The sequence below is a fragment of the Plecotus auritus genome, assembly GCF_963455305.1.
Source record: "Plecotus auritus genome assembly, chromosome: 1".
In the NCBI taxonomy this organism is placed as follows: domain Eukaryota; kingdom Metazoa; phylum Chordata; class Mammalia; order Chiroptera; family Vespertilionidae; genus Plecotus; species Plecotus auritus.
This window is the reverse complement of record NC_137770.1, coordinates 68,912,200-68,930,166: the sequence shown is the minus strand read 5'-3', so window position 1 is coordinate 68,930,166 and position 17,967 is coordinate 68,912,200. Positions and strand designations below refer to the sequence as shown.

The following is a 17,967-nucleotide window of genomic DNA, read 5'->3' as shown; positions in this document are numbered from 1 at the left end:
AAAAGCAAGCTATTCTCGCCCAACTGGCATGGCTCAGTGGTTGAGCATCAACTTATGAACCAGGAGATCACGGTTCCATTTCTTGTCAGGGCACATGCCCCGGTTATGGGCTCGATCCCCAGTGTGGGATGTGCAGGAGGCAGCTGATCAATGATTCTCATCATTGATGTTTCTATCTCCCTCTCCCTTCCTCTTTGAAATCAATAAAAATACTTTTTTAAAAAAATAAAAGCAAGCTATTCTCCATGCTCTTGGTTTAAAAGAAAGAGAGAAGTAAATGATAGAATCTAGATTGGGCTTGAACAAGGGGCAATGACCTTGTTTCTGCCATAACTTACTGCATTGTAGCCTCTAGCTGCTGTACCAATTGTTTGTCCACGTGGCGACAGAATAGGGGAAGAAGGTTGCTGGGGAAAGTTAAGGGTTCAGCCAAAGAGGCTGTAGGCATCTGAGCTATTTCCCAGGCGATCAGAATCACTATGTCTGTCCTGGAGATCAGACAGGATGAAATACATAAAAGTATTTGTATTTATGCAGGAAACAGACTCAAAGCCAAGATCCTTACTATCCTTTACCACCACCATCACCCTCTATGCATGTAGCAAATAAAGGAGAACATTTGCACATTTGACATATGCCAGGGCACTGCTTAATGCTTTACACATCATTTTTCTTAAGAACTCTAAGTGGCTAGTACTGTCATCCCTCGTTCCCTAGTTTGTAAATGAAGAAACAGGCTAAGAAAAGGTTAAGTAACGTTCCCAAAAGTTACAGTGCTAATAAGTGGGGGCACAATTCAAACGTAGATCTGTTTGATGCTAAAGCTTGTCCCCTTAATTACTATGTTACACTGCCTCCCATGGAAAATAAACTCTAGGGGACTATAGGGAGGGAAAAAGGCAGAGCAGCTACAACTCTGCGAATTTTCCCTTTGACCAACTTCTTCCCTGATGTTTGAATACACTGCTCAGGAAATATCTCATCTGGCCCAGCCTATACATCCCAGATATACTGAAATAACATGTACAGGTCATTATGATCTTACCAAGCTGTATGGTCACTGCTGGGTTCTTCCAGTGATGGATCCAGGGATACCAGCTTCGCCCCATGACTCAGCAGGGCATAGAGCAAAGATATTCCAAACTGCAAGTGATAAAGTACCCAGGGGAAACGAGTTCATCCTAGGCATCCGGTGCTTACCTGGCTCTTTCTTCCCAACTAAAATAACAAGTTTACATGCACAAATGGAGTCCAACACCCATAAAACTGTCAGATTTTACACTGGCTGGCCAAAGAACTCTCAGACCTTTCACTGCTCTGAACTATCCTAAAGATTCTTCTGGGGAGCTTACTAAATGCACACTCATGAGTTCTGCCCCCAGTGCCTATAGATTAGGAATGGACCTAGTAATCTGATGCAGGTAGTCTGTGGACCCCACTTTAAGAAGCACTGCTTTAGGAAAGATCTTCAGAGAGAGGTTCATAAGACAATCCACTGGCACATAAGAAGATATCAGAACTTCATATCTAGAGGCTCATCTTTTAAAATGTTCTATTTTTGTATTTATTATGTGCCTAATATTAGTATAGTGTTACATATAAACTACTTATAAACACACACATTGGTGATACGGTTCAGGATTTATTTCAATTAAACTTTGGTGACTTCTGCTCTAGAGGTCTACAGCAGCACCATCATCAGAGAGCTTGTTAGAAAAGCAGATGTGTGGGCCCCACCCCGGGTCTACTCAGTGCTCTCTGGCAGTGGGTCCAAGGTGATCCTAATGCTCACTAGAAGTTGATAAGCACTGGAAAGGATAAACTGGAGAGATAAGGTGACTGCAGAGATGAGAACATTCCCTCATTTATTCCTTGCCAGTGATAACACCTGGAGACCATCTATGGAAAGACAAAAGCCTCCCAGAAAAAAAAAAAAAAATCTCCTAGATAGATATGTTACCTGATTCTGAAGCACCACAGTGACTGGCCTCTCTGAGGAGCCAGGTGGAAGCAGCATTAGTCCCTGAAGTCCTTGGAGGAGTTCATGGAAGGTCAAGTGACTGATATATTTGCCCAGAGGCTTGAATAACATTTGTAGGACCTACAGGAAGGTCAGTGAGTGCCTCTCTCAGACTTTACAACTTCACCTCCTCCCACCTTGCCTTCCATCCCTTTTCTTGCTGACCTGCCTTTATCACCTACCTGGTCAAGTTATTTACCAGACCTATCACCACTAATGCCTCTCCATCACCAACACTTGTCCTTTAATACCTACTTGTTCTAGGATGCCTTCCCTAAGAAAAGTAGATATAGGGCTCAATACTTGTCAGGGAGTCCTTATTTTCTCACCCTCCACAGCACACTAACACCTGTAAATTTTCTTTTTTTCATTACACCTAAAGATGATCAGCTGTTCCTATAGTTTATTCTGTAACTCCCTCACCTGAGGGTGGCAGGGTCAACACCCCTCACTGCCCAGCCTTCTCTGGCATCTCTGAGGGTGGGAACTGGAGGAGGAGAAAAGATCCCTAACTCATCCATGAAGTCATCCTCTTCTCCACTTGGTGCCATAGTACCTGATCAGCTGCATCCCTCTTGACCAGGAGTGGCAGATGGTGGATGATAGCCAGAAGAAGGCTAACAGCTAGATCCCGGGGCAGGAAGGGGAGCAGCCGGGCCACTAGGGCTTTCCCCTTCCTCACAGAGAGCACCTGCAGGAAGCCATCTGCTGCCTCCCTACGAGTGAGATAGAGTATTTTTAGGGCTGTACATAATGGAGAGGACTACATGCCCGAAGGGAACAGCTAAAGCAAATTTGCTGATCCCTTCCTGGGCAGAGGGATGACCCTCCCATGCTCACTCCAGATTATTCTGCTCCTGGGTCTTTAAGGCCTGGAAGAGCTTCTCAACCTGGTTTCTCTGCTGCTCAGAGTAGCAGGACTGTGGAGGCCCATTCTTCTTACCCTCCTCTATCTCTAGTAACTGAAGAAACATCTGGGAATTTGAGGGAGGGAAAAGAGGAAGAAGAGGTCAATTTGAGCAATATCCCATTTTCAAGGATTAGTTAGAAACTCATCTCTAGGAGCTGATCTCACCTTCTCAATCCAGGACAACACCCGAAGCCTCTGACTGCTTGCAGCTCCTATCTCCTAGAAGAAAGAGTCCCCAGCCATCAGCCACACCTCCACAGCAGCAACCCAGGCCTCAGGGGAGTTAAACATTGAGCTGGAAAGGCTAACACAAAGTCTGATCACACTTCTCCCTCTTTTAGGTCAGAATATGAACTCAAGCATGATGATGCTTAAGACCTTTCTCCAAAACAGGGAGGAGAAAAAAGAGTTCTGGGAAGATAACATTCCTACCGGTTCTGGAGTTCCATGGGGTACAGCATCAATAGCTCTGCGAGGGCTAAAACATGTTGATATGGCTACCTGGCCCAGGGAACCCTCGAATCGAACCACTGCAGGAAAGGAGTCAAGACAGGCATTAATTCCCTCCCCTTTCTACCCTCTGTCCACCCAGATGGTCAGCCCAACCCAGCAAGTCAGCCCTGGGCCTACCTGACTCGTAAGCCTCTGCCTTCTGAATGTAAGGTGTTACCAGCTTGAGGGACTCAACCTTGCTCCTTTGTCCAAGCAGCTCTTCATCTGCCTCCTTCTTCTCTAGTTTCTGATAATATTTCTGAGAGCCCATGGAATGTAAAAATGTATACTCAGGTTCTGAATTTAGAATTAAGGTTCTCAAGTGCAACTTCTTAACCCACCCTTTCCTATAGCATCTATTCCAGAAATGTTCCTGGCACCTTATGCCACATTTGCAATCATTCTAAAGTACCTTAAACACCCTAGGCCTCATGCTAGCATTCATGGGATCCTCATACTAAGGACTTCAAGAGCTAGGTACTGCCCAGCCAGGTGGCTCAGTGGCTGAGTGTCAACCCATGAACCAAGAGGTCATGGGTTCAATTCCAGGTCAGGGCACATGCCCAGGTTGCAGGCTCAATCCCCAGTAGGGGGCATGCAAGAGGCAGCCAATTGATGTTTTAATCTCTCTATCTCTCTTCCTTCTCTAAAAAAAAAAAAAAAAAAAAAAAAAAAATCAATAAAAAAACATATTGAGAAAAGAAGGAGCTAGGTACCACTTCCAGGTCTGATGGAAAGGCAGAGAGAGAAATGTAGAGCCAGGAAGCAAACCTGTCCCAGCATCTGCAACCTTCCTGCATTCCTTGTTCCCAAGTTATACACTACACATCAGATAGCCTCCATCTCCCCATTTTTAAAATATATTTTATTGATTTTTTTACAGAGAGGAAGGGAGAGGGATAGAGAGTTAGAAACATCGATGAGAGAGAAACATCGATCAGCTGCCTCCTGCACACCTCCTACTGGGGATGTGCCTGCAACCAAGGTACATGCCCTTGACCGGAATCAAACCTGGGACCCTTGAGTCTGCAGGCCGACGCTCTATCCACTGAGTCAAACCGGGTAGGGCCACCTCCCCATTTTGATGTTGTGATTCTGCCTGTGCTTTCCAAAGTCAGCTTTATCTGGTGGCATGAAGACCATCAGTAGCTTGAAGTACAGAGATAGCACTATTATCAATTGGCCAGTTTTATACTTCTGAGGATTTTCTCAGCAGCTCTAATATTTTCTTAAAGAAATATGTAAAATCCCAAGCTGAAATAAAGCCACTGACTGCGAGCCAAACAAGGATTTGAATAAAGCTCCTATATTAGGAGCAGTACCAAAAAGACTAGAATATAAAACAATTTCACTTTCAATTATATTGACAGAAAGAGGGGATTTTTGAAGCAGTGTGGAAAGAAAAAAAGAAACTAAATAGGAAGGAGATAAAAGTGGGAACCTCGGTAGAGGGCTCATGGAGGTTGAGGAGAAAAGTGAAACAAAGCTTTGACAACCCCCAAATCCATAAACAAAGATGTGTCGCATAAATAAAGGGTAGATAGGAAGCAGGAGGAGGTGAGCCAAAATGTCTGCCATCATTTGTTCAATTCAACAAATCGAATCCTACTATTTCTAAGATCCTTGTGTTTTTTATCTAAAAAAATAAAAGTAGATAAATGTTTATAATGACATTTCTAAAGACTCACAAAGTGTACAAAGGTGGAAAAGTCTATATTCTCAGGCTGAATAGGGGAAATTATTGGCAAAGGATAGAGACAAAATCTCAGTGTATTTGGGAAATTATAAACAACCCCATTTGACTGAAGTGTAGGAGAACAGAGGGGTGAATGGGATTGGAATGTCAACTTTAGAAATATGGTCCCGGTTTGGCTCAGTGGATAGAGCATCTGCCTGCAGACTCGAGGGTCCCAGGTTTGATTCCGGTCAAGGGGTCAAGGGCATGTTCCTTGGTTGCGGGCACATCCCCGGTAGGGGGTGTGCAGGAGGCAGCTGATTGATGTTTCTAACTCTCTATCCGTCTTCCTTCTCTGTTAAAAAAATCAGTAAAATATATATATATTTTTTTAAAGAAATATGGCCCCATGAGCTGAAGAGAGAACCTGAGAGGGCCCGTGGAGTCCAGCACCTTTTGACTCCAACGTTAAAAGCTGGGAAGAGCACACGGGGCTCACCTGGTAGTAATAGTCATCCAGGCAGGGCTTCTCACTCTGCAGCTGAACCATCTGCACTTTTATCACCCAGTCCTTCTCTTTTCGGGTCATGAGGTTGGCATAGGCGTCTGACTGCCGAGACCAGGGCTTCTTGGCTGGGGGCCTTTAAGCCAGGAGAAGCATCCCTTTAGACCCGCCCATCCTGCCCCAATGAACTTCCCAAGGGAGTGGAGCTGTCTGGTAAGGATGGGAGAGAGTGCAGAGGTGGGCAGCACTATAGGAGTCCTAATTGTGCAGAGACTTGGGGGGAAAACCCAGCACGAAGATGAGCCACCCTCAACCCCGCTCCTGGTCTAGGTTTTACCTTGGTGTTTGACTGTGCTGCTGCAGCTGCAAGATCCGTTGGTGTTGAGGGTGGAGCTGGGTCAGATGACTGGGAAGGCTTAGAAAGAAACTTGGGCTTGCTGAAAGCAGGGTCTCAGCTCCCTGCCCCCTCCACTCATTTAGCCTCTGGTAACCTCAGCTGGACATCTAAGGGAACTCTTCATGTGCCTCCCCAAAGTCAGCCACATGAAACATCACAATCCTAGCTCACAGTCTCCTCCAAGACACACTTTCCTGCAATCTGGCTGCAGGAAATCTCAACACAGTAGAAAACCATTTAGCCTGGTTGTCTAGTGTTCTAGTCCTAATCTCAGTTCTGCCATGTCAGTTAACCCTGAAGTAAGTTATTTTAGTCTCCCTGAGCCTCCATTTCCTCATCTGTGAGGGACTCTACCGCAGACTTTCCTTATTAAGTTTCTATAAGTATATTTCTGTGGTAGCTGGTAGTATCTCCCACCCCTCCTCAGCCACTACCTCCTGGGACCTCTGGAGAACTCAGACTGTTGTGGGTGCTGGGGCATCTGGCACCCAGAACCAGTACCTGAACCTAGGAGACCATGAGGTCGGTGGGCTGCAGAAGACATATGGGTCTGGTGGGAGCAGTCGAGGTCCAAAGTGCCGCACTGGAGAGCTGGTACCGGGACGTGTAGGCCGGAAAGGAACTGGCGACAAGTAGTCCAGGGTCTAAGAGGAATTAAAGAGGTATCTCCACCAACAGAATGCTGCTCTTGCTGCTAAGTGCCTTTCCTGCCTCTACATTCTCACCTGCCTTTTCCCTCAAAACCCTCCCTGGACATTTTGCCAGTGTTGGGGGAACTTCAAACCAGCTGTGAGGTCACCAGACTGTGGATCCTGTCTTTGTTTCCAACAGGGTTTGTCACCTCCTAGGGAGCAGCTCTCCAGTCCCGACAATGTGGGGGCATGTGCTTTTCCTACTGTCTGGTCAGCCAACACCTCTTCCTCTCTTCTCTGTGATAGTCTTATCCCTTCAGCCACTGGGGCAATGCTTAGCTGTCTCTTTCCTGACTCACCTCAGAACTACAGTTTCCTTCTTTCTCCCTGCAGTATTTCCTGCATTTCTTCCATCCCAGACCACGTTCTCATTATGCAGTTAATTGAAGGGTAAGTGCTCTTTCTAGTCCTAAGCTCAGTGCTGCTTATGTGCTGAAATGCAGGGAAGTGGAAGTAGGGATCTAGTTTGTCCTTTTCTTATAAATGGCCAGTTGTCCCAGTTCCATCTGTCACTAACCAAGCTTCCCTGCATGATCAGTGTCTCCCACCTCCCATACCTACATCTCACTTTGGATGCTTCTTCTCCAATTAAGGTCAAGAGCAGACTAAACAATGGAAATAAAGGACACTCTGCATGCTCCTTCTCAGCATCCAGTCACTTTCTCACGCTATGAAGACTGGAGCGACTCACCTGCCATAGAAAGTGCAAGGAGGCGGGTGACATCCCCAGCACACCAGAGGCCTTGATTCCAGGAGAGCTTGGAAGACCTCTCTGGAATGGGAGGGAAGAAAAGCCAGACTCAGATGAGCCTCTGTGGTGTCTTCTAAGTTTATCTGTGTCCATAGAGGGTGGCCACTGTTTCCAATACCCAGGACAAAGGCAGCCTGGCCCTCCCTCATAATCAAAGTCAACTGGGCCAGGGCCCCTGTCCTTTCTTAAGGGGAAGCAAGACTGGTATCTCAGTAGTAGGCTGAAGGAGGATCTGAGTCACTTCATTCTATATGGGAATCCTTGTCTCACTCCACTGGTTGTGAGAATCCCAGGGAGTAAATGCTGAGACACAGGAGCCCAGGGTCAAAGATGACCCGTCTTCAGCACAGGAGCAAGGCCAGCACCTATGGATGGTGCCTAGCCCTGATAGGACTCTCCCCCCACCCCCCATTATTAATTTTTAGAGAGAGAGGAAGGAGAGGGAGGGAGAGAGACAGAAACATCAATATGAAGTGAAACATCTATCAGCTGCCTCCTACACTCCCCTTACAAGGGATCCAGCCTGAAACCCGGGCATGTACCCTGACCTTTCGTGCACAGTATGATGCCCTACCAACTGATCCACACTGGCCAGGGTTAGGATCTGGATTCTAAGATGAAGATAGCATCAGAAACTAAGTGGGTGACAGGAGGAAAGAGAAGGAAGAAGAGAGTCCCTACTCAGGTTCAAGCCTGAAATAGAAAGTATTAACCCAGGATCTATCTTAGAAAGGGGAGAAGAAGAGGAGAGGGATGTTTAGCCACAGTCTGTAAGCCACAAACACTTCAGGCTACCGTCCCTCCAGCCTCTCCTGCCGTGGTACCTGGGTGTTAGTGACAGCACTGAGGATAGCTGGATCCCCAAGGTCTTCCTCCTCTTCATCTACTCCCTCCTCCAGGTCTGGGGCTAGATCTGGATCCAGATCCTCCTCTTCCTCCTCATTTTCTTCCTCCTCCTCCAATTGGGAGGCAGACACCAGCTCCTCCTCAGGAGCCATGGGGCCACAGGACTTGTCTGGGCCTTGGTTTGAGTGGGGGCCTGAAGTGGGGGGCGGGGGGTCCAGGTATGAGGAATCTCATCTAGAGAGTGATTCTCAGTAGCACTTCTGTCCATGAGCCGTCTTCAGCACTACTTTCAAACAACAGCCTCCTGTTCCAAGGTTCAACTCAGCCTCCATACCCCAGAGGACACCTACCTGTCCCCAACTAGAGCAAACGGAACCTGGCAGGTGCCAAACACCTTACTTTCTACATCCCCTCTTTAATTGCCTCATTAGACACCACCACAGGCTTCTCCACTTGCTCTCCTCCACCTAACAGCCCTTTCTATGCCTCTTTAATCAACCAATTTCCAGCTGTCCTGACTCACTGCAATTTAACCCTACTGTGTGCCAGATACTTTACATGTATATGTCCATTCATCTCTCACAACCATCATACAAGCCTGTTGTTGATCATTTCACTATGAAGGTGAGAAAGGGGGGCCCGGAAAAGTGATTTCAGTCACCCAGCATGATATAGCTAACATGTAGACGAGTTTGGAATCATTCCCAATGATTCTGGACATGCAAGCTCATGTCCATCCACTGAACCAGAACAGTAAGTCTCCGCACCCCCAGGCTTTCTATCCAAGTACTACGGCTCACTTAGTGATACCTTCAAGACATGTCATCTTTGCAGGGTGGCCGACTTCCTCCACGGCTGCTTCCTCTGGTGAGAGAGCACTGTCAGCCTCTGGAAGGCAAACCTGGGACAGGGAAGAGACCCAGAGGCAACCACCTCTTCAGTCAAAATGCCGTGGCACCCTAAAGCATGGTTGTCCCCCAGCAAGGTTGTCAGGGGAGTACTGGCCCAGGATCTCGAGGAGCGGGGCTGCCTGAAACCCCCAACCTCTGACCTCATCACCCCAGCTCTAGGCAGCTGTCCTGCAAAGGCACAGAAGGGAGGGACAGGGCTAGGAGTTGGAGGAGCACTCCCACAGACACCACCAGCCTCCATCCGTGCGGGGAGGGGGCCCCACAGCTGCCTCGTTGCTGACACCCACCACCTGACTGTTGCTGTCCTTTCTGCTCACTTTAGCCATGGCAGCCTGGGCCAGTGCTGGCTTGCTGTCCCTGGCTTTAAGAGTCCCAGACCCTCCCCTACTCTCCTGTTAAAGGGCCAGCATCCCCCAAACACAGCATCTTGATGGGAATAATGAGAACATAATCCTATGGTAACGAAAACTCTCGAAAGGGCAAGAGAAATAAACTGCAGTTTTAACCATTCAATGTTTGAGTTCAGTTTATTGGGATTTATATTTGGGAGCAGATATTTAAAAGAATCCCTGTTTTCCACACCCTTCACAGGAACTTTGTGAGGTTTTGTTTCCTTTAATCCGTAGTTTTGCTCCATCAAAATTGGTTAGGAAAATTGGTGGATCCTGGGGAGATAACCTAACAACCAAGTTATCAGAGCTTCAGGGCAATTGTGGATCCCTGCGGCCCACCTGGTGATGCTTGCCCTTCACCTCGTCCTGTGAACTACTACCCAGCTCTGACTGATGAGGGACCCCTGTGAATTTAGAAGCCAGATCTTCAAAATAAAAACATTTTTGCATGAATTACACAGACAATCTTGCATCTTCTTGGCTGCTCTAATGGAAAACTGGTTCAGAAGCTGAGGAGTAAAAAGAAAACAGTAACAACAAAAACAAACATATTAGTACTACCAGTAGACAAAACCCAAGACCCACCTGAACATCATCTAACTCCTAAGTGATGCGGGTTCTGTGCCCACATCCTGTATTCGGCTAAAACCCCACATGACTTTGTAGAACTTCTGAATAAAAGTAAAAAAAAAAGCTAATTTCTCTACATCGAAAAGGCAAGTTAGGGCCCTGTTGTGCTGGTTATAGGACTATGATTATTTTTTCTTTTCTCTTTTAAAGTATGTTTTTATTGATTTTAGAGAGAAAGGAAGGAAGAGGGAGGGAGAGAGAGAAACATAGATCGGTTGCCTCCCGCATGCGCCCCAACCAGGAATCGAACCCACAACCTGTGTATGCGCTCTGACTGGGAATCAAACCCGGGACCCTTCAGTGCATGGGATGATGCTCCAACCAAATGAGCCACACTGGCCAGGGCAGGACTATGATTCTTGATGCCCCTAAGTAAAAAATTTGTTTCAAAGGATTTGCTGTAGGTCAGAACAATGTGGATAGGAGGACATTTTAAGGAACTTGAAAGTTACTGAAAAACTTTTCAAATATTGGAATTGGGTTCAGACCTTTTTGGCAATGTTATTCAGCTCTCATGAACTTCCTAATAGTTCACTTTGGTATTATTAACAAAGGAGCCAGATGGAGAAGTTCAGTGTTTCAGAAGTGAGTTATTGTTACAGAGACCACGTCTGAGAGGGAGCCACTTGCTGCATGCTGATTTTTATTGTGAAGGGACTTCTTGTACCAACTGGTACCAAGCAGGTGAAATAGGGTTAGTCTAAGATAACAGCTCTGCCTTGGCTGTTTAAAATTTCACTTGGGGCCTAGTGGCTTTTGTGAAAGTCCCCTACCTTTGCCTGAAGTCATATGTGTCTACTGGTCCCTTGCATTTCCTAATCTCCTGCCATAGATTAACTGTGCTACTTAATCTGTGCTACACTTGGGACACAGCAATGAATAGGCAGATGCCACCCAGGGCCTCTTAGAGCTTCCAGAAGAATAAGAAGTTACAGACAGGTAAACAGGATTGTTGGATCAAAAATACATTAGAGCCCTAGCCTTTATGGCTCAGTGGATCAAGCGTCAGCCTGCGGACTGACTGGTCCCAGGTTCGATTCCGGTAAAGGGCACATGCCCAGGTTACAGGCTCAATCCCCAGTGTGGGGCGTGCAGGAGGCAGCTGATCAATGAGTCTCTCATCATTGATGTTTCTATCTTTCTTTCCCTTCCTCTCTGAAATCAATAAAAAATTTAAAATATATGTATGTATTAGAAATGTTTACGTTTGCTGAATAAAACACCTAAGGCCTGTCTTACTTGTATGGAAACATTTTTTTTCTTTTTATATCTTATGGAGACATTTTAAATCCATAGTTTCAGTTTCTTTAATGGCTGTAGATCTATTCCAATTTCCAGTTTCTTCGTGGAGTTGTATTATTAAATTATATAATTTCTAGGAATGTGTTCATTTCTTATAAGTTCAAGTTTATTGGCATGAAGTTGTTCATAGTATAAGGGTATTTTTAAAATCCATGCTTAAATCTGTACTTTGTCCCCCTTTTCATTCCTAACAATATTTATTATCCCCTCTTTTTTCTTCTTTCCAGTTTGTCTATTTTATTAGTCTTTAAAAACACACACACATAAGTCAGAGATTTTGCAGGAAGTAGATAGTTCCACTCAAATTGGGTAATTTGAGTAGAATTTAATTAAGGGGTATTTGTAAAGGTGTAGAAAGAATATAGCACTATTATAAGGAATAGTACAGTACCCTGGGACTCGTAATAGTTGGCTGTTATCACTTTAGGGCAAAGGCCAGAGGATGGAGCCATTACCAAAACCTGGGGACAGAAAAGGCTGTCTGGTAGGCAGATAATGTCAACATCTATTTCACATGGGCTCCAGTGTGGCCTCTCCTGAATCATATCCATTCTCTCTGAGATCTGTATCTGCTTTCTTCTTGCCTCTTGAGGCCGAGGCGTGGCAAAGGCTCCCCACTCTTGCTAGCCCCAGGGGTGCTTCACTTTCCTTTATGAATTCCCCTGAACCCTGCTCACACTTCGGTAAATATGCCTGTCACGAAATTCTCCTCAGTTACCCCACTCAGATGTGCTATTTGTTTCCTATCAGGGCCCTGACACCATATCCATCACTGTTCTTTTCTTTGTCCTTGTTCAGCTTCCTCTCCCTCCCTCAAACATCAGCGCTCTAAAACATAATCGTTGTCCTCAAGTCCCCTGCATGACTCCCATCTCTTTATTTTCAGCCATCACCTCAGCTTTTACGTTATGGAGAAAATAGAGGCCATGTGGGCTGATCTACTTCAATTTATAGTTGGAGGAAATTTATATGCGTGCAGGCCCAGGCCTCCCCACCTCATTCTTCTAAGTCTACCTCTTCTAGTCCAGCCTCTTTTTCTGGATCCTATGCTCTCTGGCCACTTCAGTCATGCTTCTCTACTCTGTGTCTTCAGTCTCTATTTTTCCTTCTTTCTTCGTCTTATAGCATATCATAGAAATGTCAGGATGTGTTCATTTTTTATGAACAAAATCCCTTTCTTGTTCCTGTTTCTTATTTTAACTACCCCTTATCTTTCTCCTATCCAACAAGCTAAGCTTCGCCATTTCCTCAACTCACATAATTTCTTCAACTACTGCTTTCTGGCTTTTGAATAACTATGATTACTTGTCTTAAACAGATAAAAGTAAAGACTTTACTTTCACATTTACACTTGATCTTAGCCAAAAGGCCGAAAAGCAATTTTACTTTCATATTTGAAATACATTTATTTCACATGTAAAACTGCCTGAAAACAAGTTGGAAGAAACTATTAATGATCTTGACTATAATGTTTATTTCATTTTCAGCCTATTTAAAAAATATATTTTTATTTATTTCAGAGAGTAAGGGAGAGGGAGAGAGAGAGATAAATATCAATGATGAGAGAGAATCATTGATTGGCTGCCTCCTGCAAGCCCCACACTGGGGATCTAACCCACATTCTGGGTATTTGCCCTGATCGGGAATTGAACTGTGACCTCCTGGTTCATAGGCTGATGCTCAATCACTGAGCTACACCTGCTAGGTCAGCCTTTTTTTTTTTTTTTTTTTTTTTTTAAACATTAAATAGCTGGGAGTTTTAAGTTCTATTCTACTTATCCTATATAAATAAAAGGCTAATATGCAAATTGTCCCCTTGACTGGGAGTTTGACTGGGAGTTCAACCAGGAGTTTGACCAGGGGGTGGGGCCGGCCTGCCAACTGCCCGAGGCCCCTCCCCAGCTAGTCAGGCCCTTTCCGGGCTGGCCAGACCCCACCCGTGCATGAATTCGTGCACTGGGCCTCTAGTCTTTAAATAGATGATTTTTTAAAGATGAAAAGACACTATTATTTTAGTATAACATAGTAGTGAATATACCTGATTGCATTTTCTCAAATGGCAAATGAGAACAGGACAGCATTTTACTGAAAACCTCAATATTATCTGTCTTTTGGAGGATTCAGTTTCCTACGACGTCTCTGATACTGTCCATGAGGATACCAATGGTGCTTAGTAGTAAAGAACATTTTGCTAAGTTGTTCTATCATGGGTCCTTTCTCAAAGTGTTTATCTTTTTCTTCTAATCTGGTTTTCAGTATTTGATCCTGTGTTTCTTCATAATTATGCACAGGATCTGGCTGAGGGATAGGCTTGGTGTGTTCATATAGAATATCCACAGAAGGATGGTAGCAAACTATCGTCCTGCCATCAGATGTCAAAGCAAGTTCTACTTTGCAATTATAGTCATCTGGAAGAGAAGAGTACGTGGATTTATGACAAACACAGTATAAAGCTCCATTTTGGATTGGAAATAAATGTTTTGAAATAGTTCTGTTTGATATTGCCCATTTCACTGCTGATATGGCCATAGTGAATCAAGATGCTTATCAGGTGGTATGGAAAAAGATTTGAAGAGAAAATGCTTTTAAAATTTGCTTCTAGGCATACCTATTTTCATCCCTTGACATCTGCTCACCGTGAGCCCACCATCTTGCCTCCTCTAAATAGATGATTTAGCATAAAACTTAAATGGCTGACATTACCACTAAATAGTTTGTGGACCAGAAATATATTAAAAAGTAGCTTCATTGTATATTTCAATCATGACCTTCAAATATTCTAAGCGGAATTTGGATATGACTACATTTGTTTAACCCTGACTTGATGCTGATGATGCTTGCAGGATATATCTGGTTTCATATCCAACACATCTGTACCTATAATATATTCGCTCCTGTTCTTGCTCCTGTTTCTCCAGGATTAATGAAAAGAAAGTCACCTTTTAGAAATGGCAATAAATATACAGTCATCAACTTCAGTTTCTACCATGTGTACTCCTGATTTACTCTGTTCAAAAGCTGAGGGTTCACTTCCTGGAAAGACAAGACAAAAATCAACATCCTATCCTGCTCTATCTAAACCCTGGTAGTTGATCTGCAGCGAGACCATCAGGGACATGGATGGCCCGGTGGAAGCTGCTGTCCAGGAGGTCAGAGGCTGGACCAGGAGCCAGCTGGCTCTTGTCACTCATTGTGTGCACTCCTTCGAGCTGGCTGAGAATCTCCAGGTCGCAGCAGGACGGTCATCTTCTGTACTACACCTCCTCGGCCTCTGACCCTTCAGGACTCTCTTCCTCCTAACACTTTATTTTGAAAAATTTCAATCCTACAAAAAATTTTGAGAGAACGATAAAATTAACCTATGTTCAGCCTTCACCTGGCAGTTGATATCATTTTGCTTAACAAATATTCTTCGATAAGCTCCTTCTCTGTTACATCAGGCAGTGTCTGTTTCTAGTGACTAGGGACTTTGGCTGCCAGAACCACAAACAGGAAATTCAAAGAAATAGGTGAAAAACTGTTCAACCTAACAGCCTTTTTAAAAAATTACGTAGTAAGACAAGGAGATACAATTTTTCAGTGATAATAACCCTCTTGGGGCAGGGTGTGGAGGGCAGTTTCACAGTGTGCCGGATGCTATAATAGGGAAAAGCCGGAACTGGTTTTGAATTGGAAAACCAATTCAGATTTCAGTTAAAAAAAAGAAAAGTATGGTATATTCATATAATGAATACTATGAAAACATGAAAAAAAAACAACTATATAACTCTCGATAGAAATAGATAAATTGCCCAAGATATATAGGTAAATAAAAATGCTGTTTGCCAATAAATATATGCGGCGGGAGGGGGCGCCCCACCCTCTCGGCGAAGTGCTTCCATCCCCGGCCCTGCACCCCACACTCGCAGCCACCCCGGCTGTCCCTCCGCCAGCGGCGGCCCCATGCAGATGGACCGAGGAGTTCCCGGGCGCCGCGGGGAGCCAGGAGCCCGGACTGGAAGCCCAGTGGCCCGGGCCAGAGGGCCGGTTGAAGATGACAGTCATGCGGAGACCTACGGAGAAGAGAATGATGAACAGGGACATATTTCTAAAAGAAAGATAGTCTCTAAGCGGGATCCATATCAAGACACTGAAAAAGAGGTCGATAATGAAAGTGGAGGATCACCGAGGGAGACAGATTTCAGTGTTCTCAGCTCTGCAGGAGTCTCCCCACAGTTCCTGCTTGCTGAGGTCCAGAAAGAGTGGGGTGGGGATTCTTCCTGTCCAAAGCAGAATCCAGCATTTTACGTGGACTCTGAGTCACTGGTTCAAGACCTTCAAGAACTGCCTCTCTCACCCCGACTCAGTGTTGCTGCTGAATTGGTCCAGACTGCCTTCCTTCGGTAAAACCAAAGAAAAATTATGAAGGCAAGGGATTAGGCATGCAGTTAAAAGGGCCATTTGGGCCTGGAGGAAAGGAGTCTGCGTTTGAGCTGAAATCTGTGGCTGCTGGTTTACAAGCATGCCCCAAGTCAGTGTGTTCCATCAGGCTTACTACCTTCAAAACACCTACCTCTATGTTTGACAACATCCAAAATAATACACTTAAGAGGCTCGTTGCATTTTTCTCTGGCTTGGTAATCTAAGTAAGGGCGCTTGTTTCCAGCCTCCTTCCTCTCAACGTTTACAGCACAGCAAGTGCTGCTGCTGAAGAGAATACAAGAAGCAACAAGCTCTGAATTTGGCCAAAATAAACAAAGGCTGGTAAAAACAATTTCATATATATATATATATATATATATATCGCAGAATGTATACATACTTTAAAAACTGATAGCTCAATTTTGAAAATGAAATGTATTTTAATAAACACTGCCTTTATAATTATTCTAAGTGTGTGTATACATTTTGGGGGGATACTCTACATATGCAGAATGATTACATATTTGTAAACATATATATCTAGACTTATATCTGTATATGACTAGACAAAATCTGGAAACAAACATTAATTCATTGGCAGTGGTTATCTTTGGATGGTAGGATAACAGGTGATTTAAATTTTTATCTTTATTCTTACCTATATTGTCTGAACTTTTCATAATGAATATAAAATTTATAATTAGAAAAAATAAAGCTATGTGGACAAGCTTTTTAAAGTATCAAAAAAAAAAAATGCCCAAAAGACAAACAGCAAAGAAAAACAACAACTCTATCTCCATTGGCACCTGTATCATGGTCTAAAGTCTACATTTTCCCCTTGGCACCAAAGTCCTCTGCAGGCTCTTTAACTCCTCCAAGTGGAGGTAGTGGCTTCCCTGGTATCATAATCTATTTATAGGGCTATAAACCAGAGTCTATGAGCTTCTTGAAGAAAGAATTTTCCCCAGTACCAACTCAGTGTTCAGCACCTAGTAAGGTGCTCAATAAAGGTTTGTTGAATGACTGAATGATTATGATGAGCACTGAGATTTGACGGATAGGTTAGGGCCAGGCTAAGAAGTAATAAGCCAAAGCTTTGAGACACCTTTGCTCTGGGGACTAGAGGGCTCCTTTTGTTATTCTCATTACCTCTTTAACCTTTGCAACAGCCAGTGGAGCAAGAGTGGTTTGACTCATTTTCATAGTGTCTATGAGATAGTCCAGCAATGGCAGTGCTATCAGGGGCTGACCCAACTCAGTGGGGACAGTAATAGAAGGGAGAGAACCAAGTCCCCTGGCTTTGGGAAAACTCCTACCTTCTCAGCTGTTGAGCTGATGATAACCCTCCCTCTCAAACATGAGTGTGTCCAAAATGCTCTGTGTGGCTAGCCTGGTTAACTGACAGGTGAACTTGACTTTGCAAAGGCAAATAATAATCTTTGTAGTTGTAATTTTAAAATTCCTCACTTTCCAAACTAAATACAATATATACTGAGTGGCCAGATTATTATGACCACCTGATGTTTGTAGGCAAATTAGCCGTACACTGCATCGTATGGGATATGGAAGCTGAAGGCCTGTTCGAACACCTTTGCTGTCTGCAGTTACCAAGATAAAATGTCTCCAATTCGCACAGGAACACAAGGATTGGACAGTCGACTATTGGAAAAAAAGTCATGTGGTCTGATGAATCATGTTTCTAGTTGCATCATGCAGATGGCAGAGTGAGAATTTCGCGGAAATAGCAAGAAAGCATGCGCCCCACATGCATGAGTACAATCCTTCAAGCTGGTGGGGACAGTGTTATGGTTTGGGGCATGTTTTCCTGGCATGATTTGGGCCCTTTAATTCATGTGGAACAATATCTGAATAGCACAACATACCTAAGTATCATTGCTGATCAAGTTCATCCTATCATGTTGATGGCATATCCCAATGGAGATGGCTTCTTCCAACAAGACAATGCGCCATGCCATGGTGCTCATATTGTGCAGGAGTGGTTTCAAGAACATGAGGGAGACTTTACCTTGTTTAGGTGGTCCC

The 17,967-nt window shown here is 44.4% G+C and overlaps 2 protein-coding genes across 2 annotated transcripts; both read right to left on the bottom strand.

Moving 5' to 3' along the window:
- Positions 1-334: 334 nt before the first annotated feature.
- Positions 335-11,975, bottom strand: PATL2 (PAT1 homolog 2; the record flags this gene model as incomplete). Its single annotated transcript, XM_080643899.1, has 16 exons — positions 335-488; positions 1,046-1,143; positions 1,961-2,101; positions 2,577-2,736; positions 2,861-2,994; positions 3,096-3,149; positions 3,363-3,460; positions 3,561-3,681; positions 5,597-5,738; positions 5,940-6,017; positions 6,501-6,643; positions 7,383-7,463; positions 8,267-8,481; positions 9,099-9,189; positions 9,931-10,016; positions 11,915-11,975. The coding sequence occupies 16 exons, from the start codon at positions 11,973-11,975 to the stop codon at positions 335-337; spliced, it is 1,857 nt and encodes a 618-aa protein (XP_080500025.1).
- A 1,648-nt stretch (positions 11,976-13,623) lies between these two features.
- On the bottom strand, positions 13,624-14,052 carry LOC308253372 (large ribosomal subunit protein mL42-like; the record flags this gene model as incomplete). Its single annotated transcript, XM_080678760.1, has 1 exon — positions 13,624-14,052. The coding sequence occupies one exon, from the start codon at positions 14,050-14,052 to the stop codon at positions 13,624-13,626; it is 429 nt and encodes a 142-aa protein (XP_080534886.1).
- Positions 14,053-17,967: the final 3,915 nt, after the last annotated feature.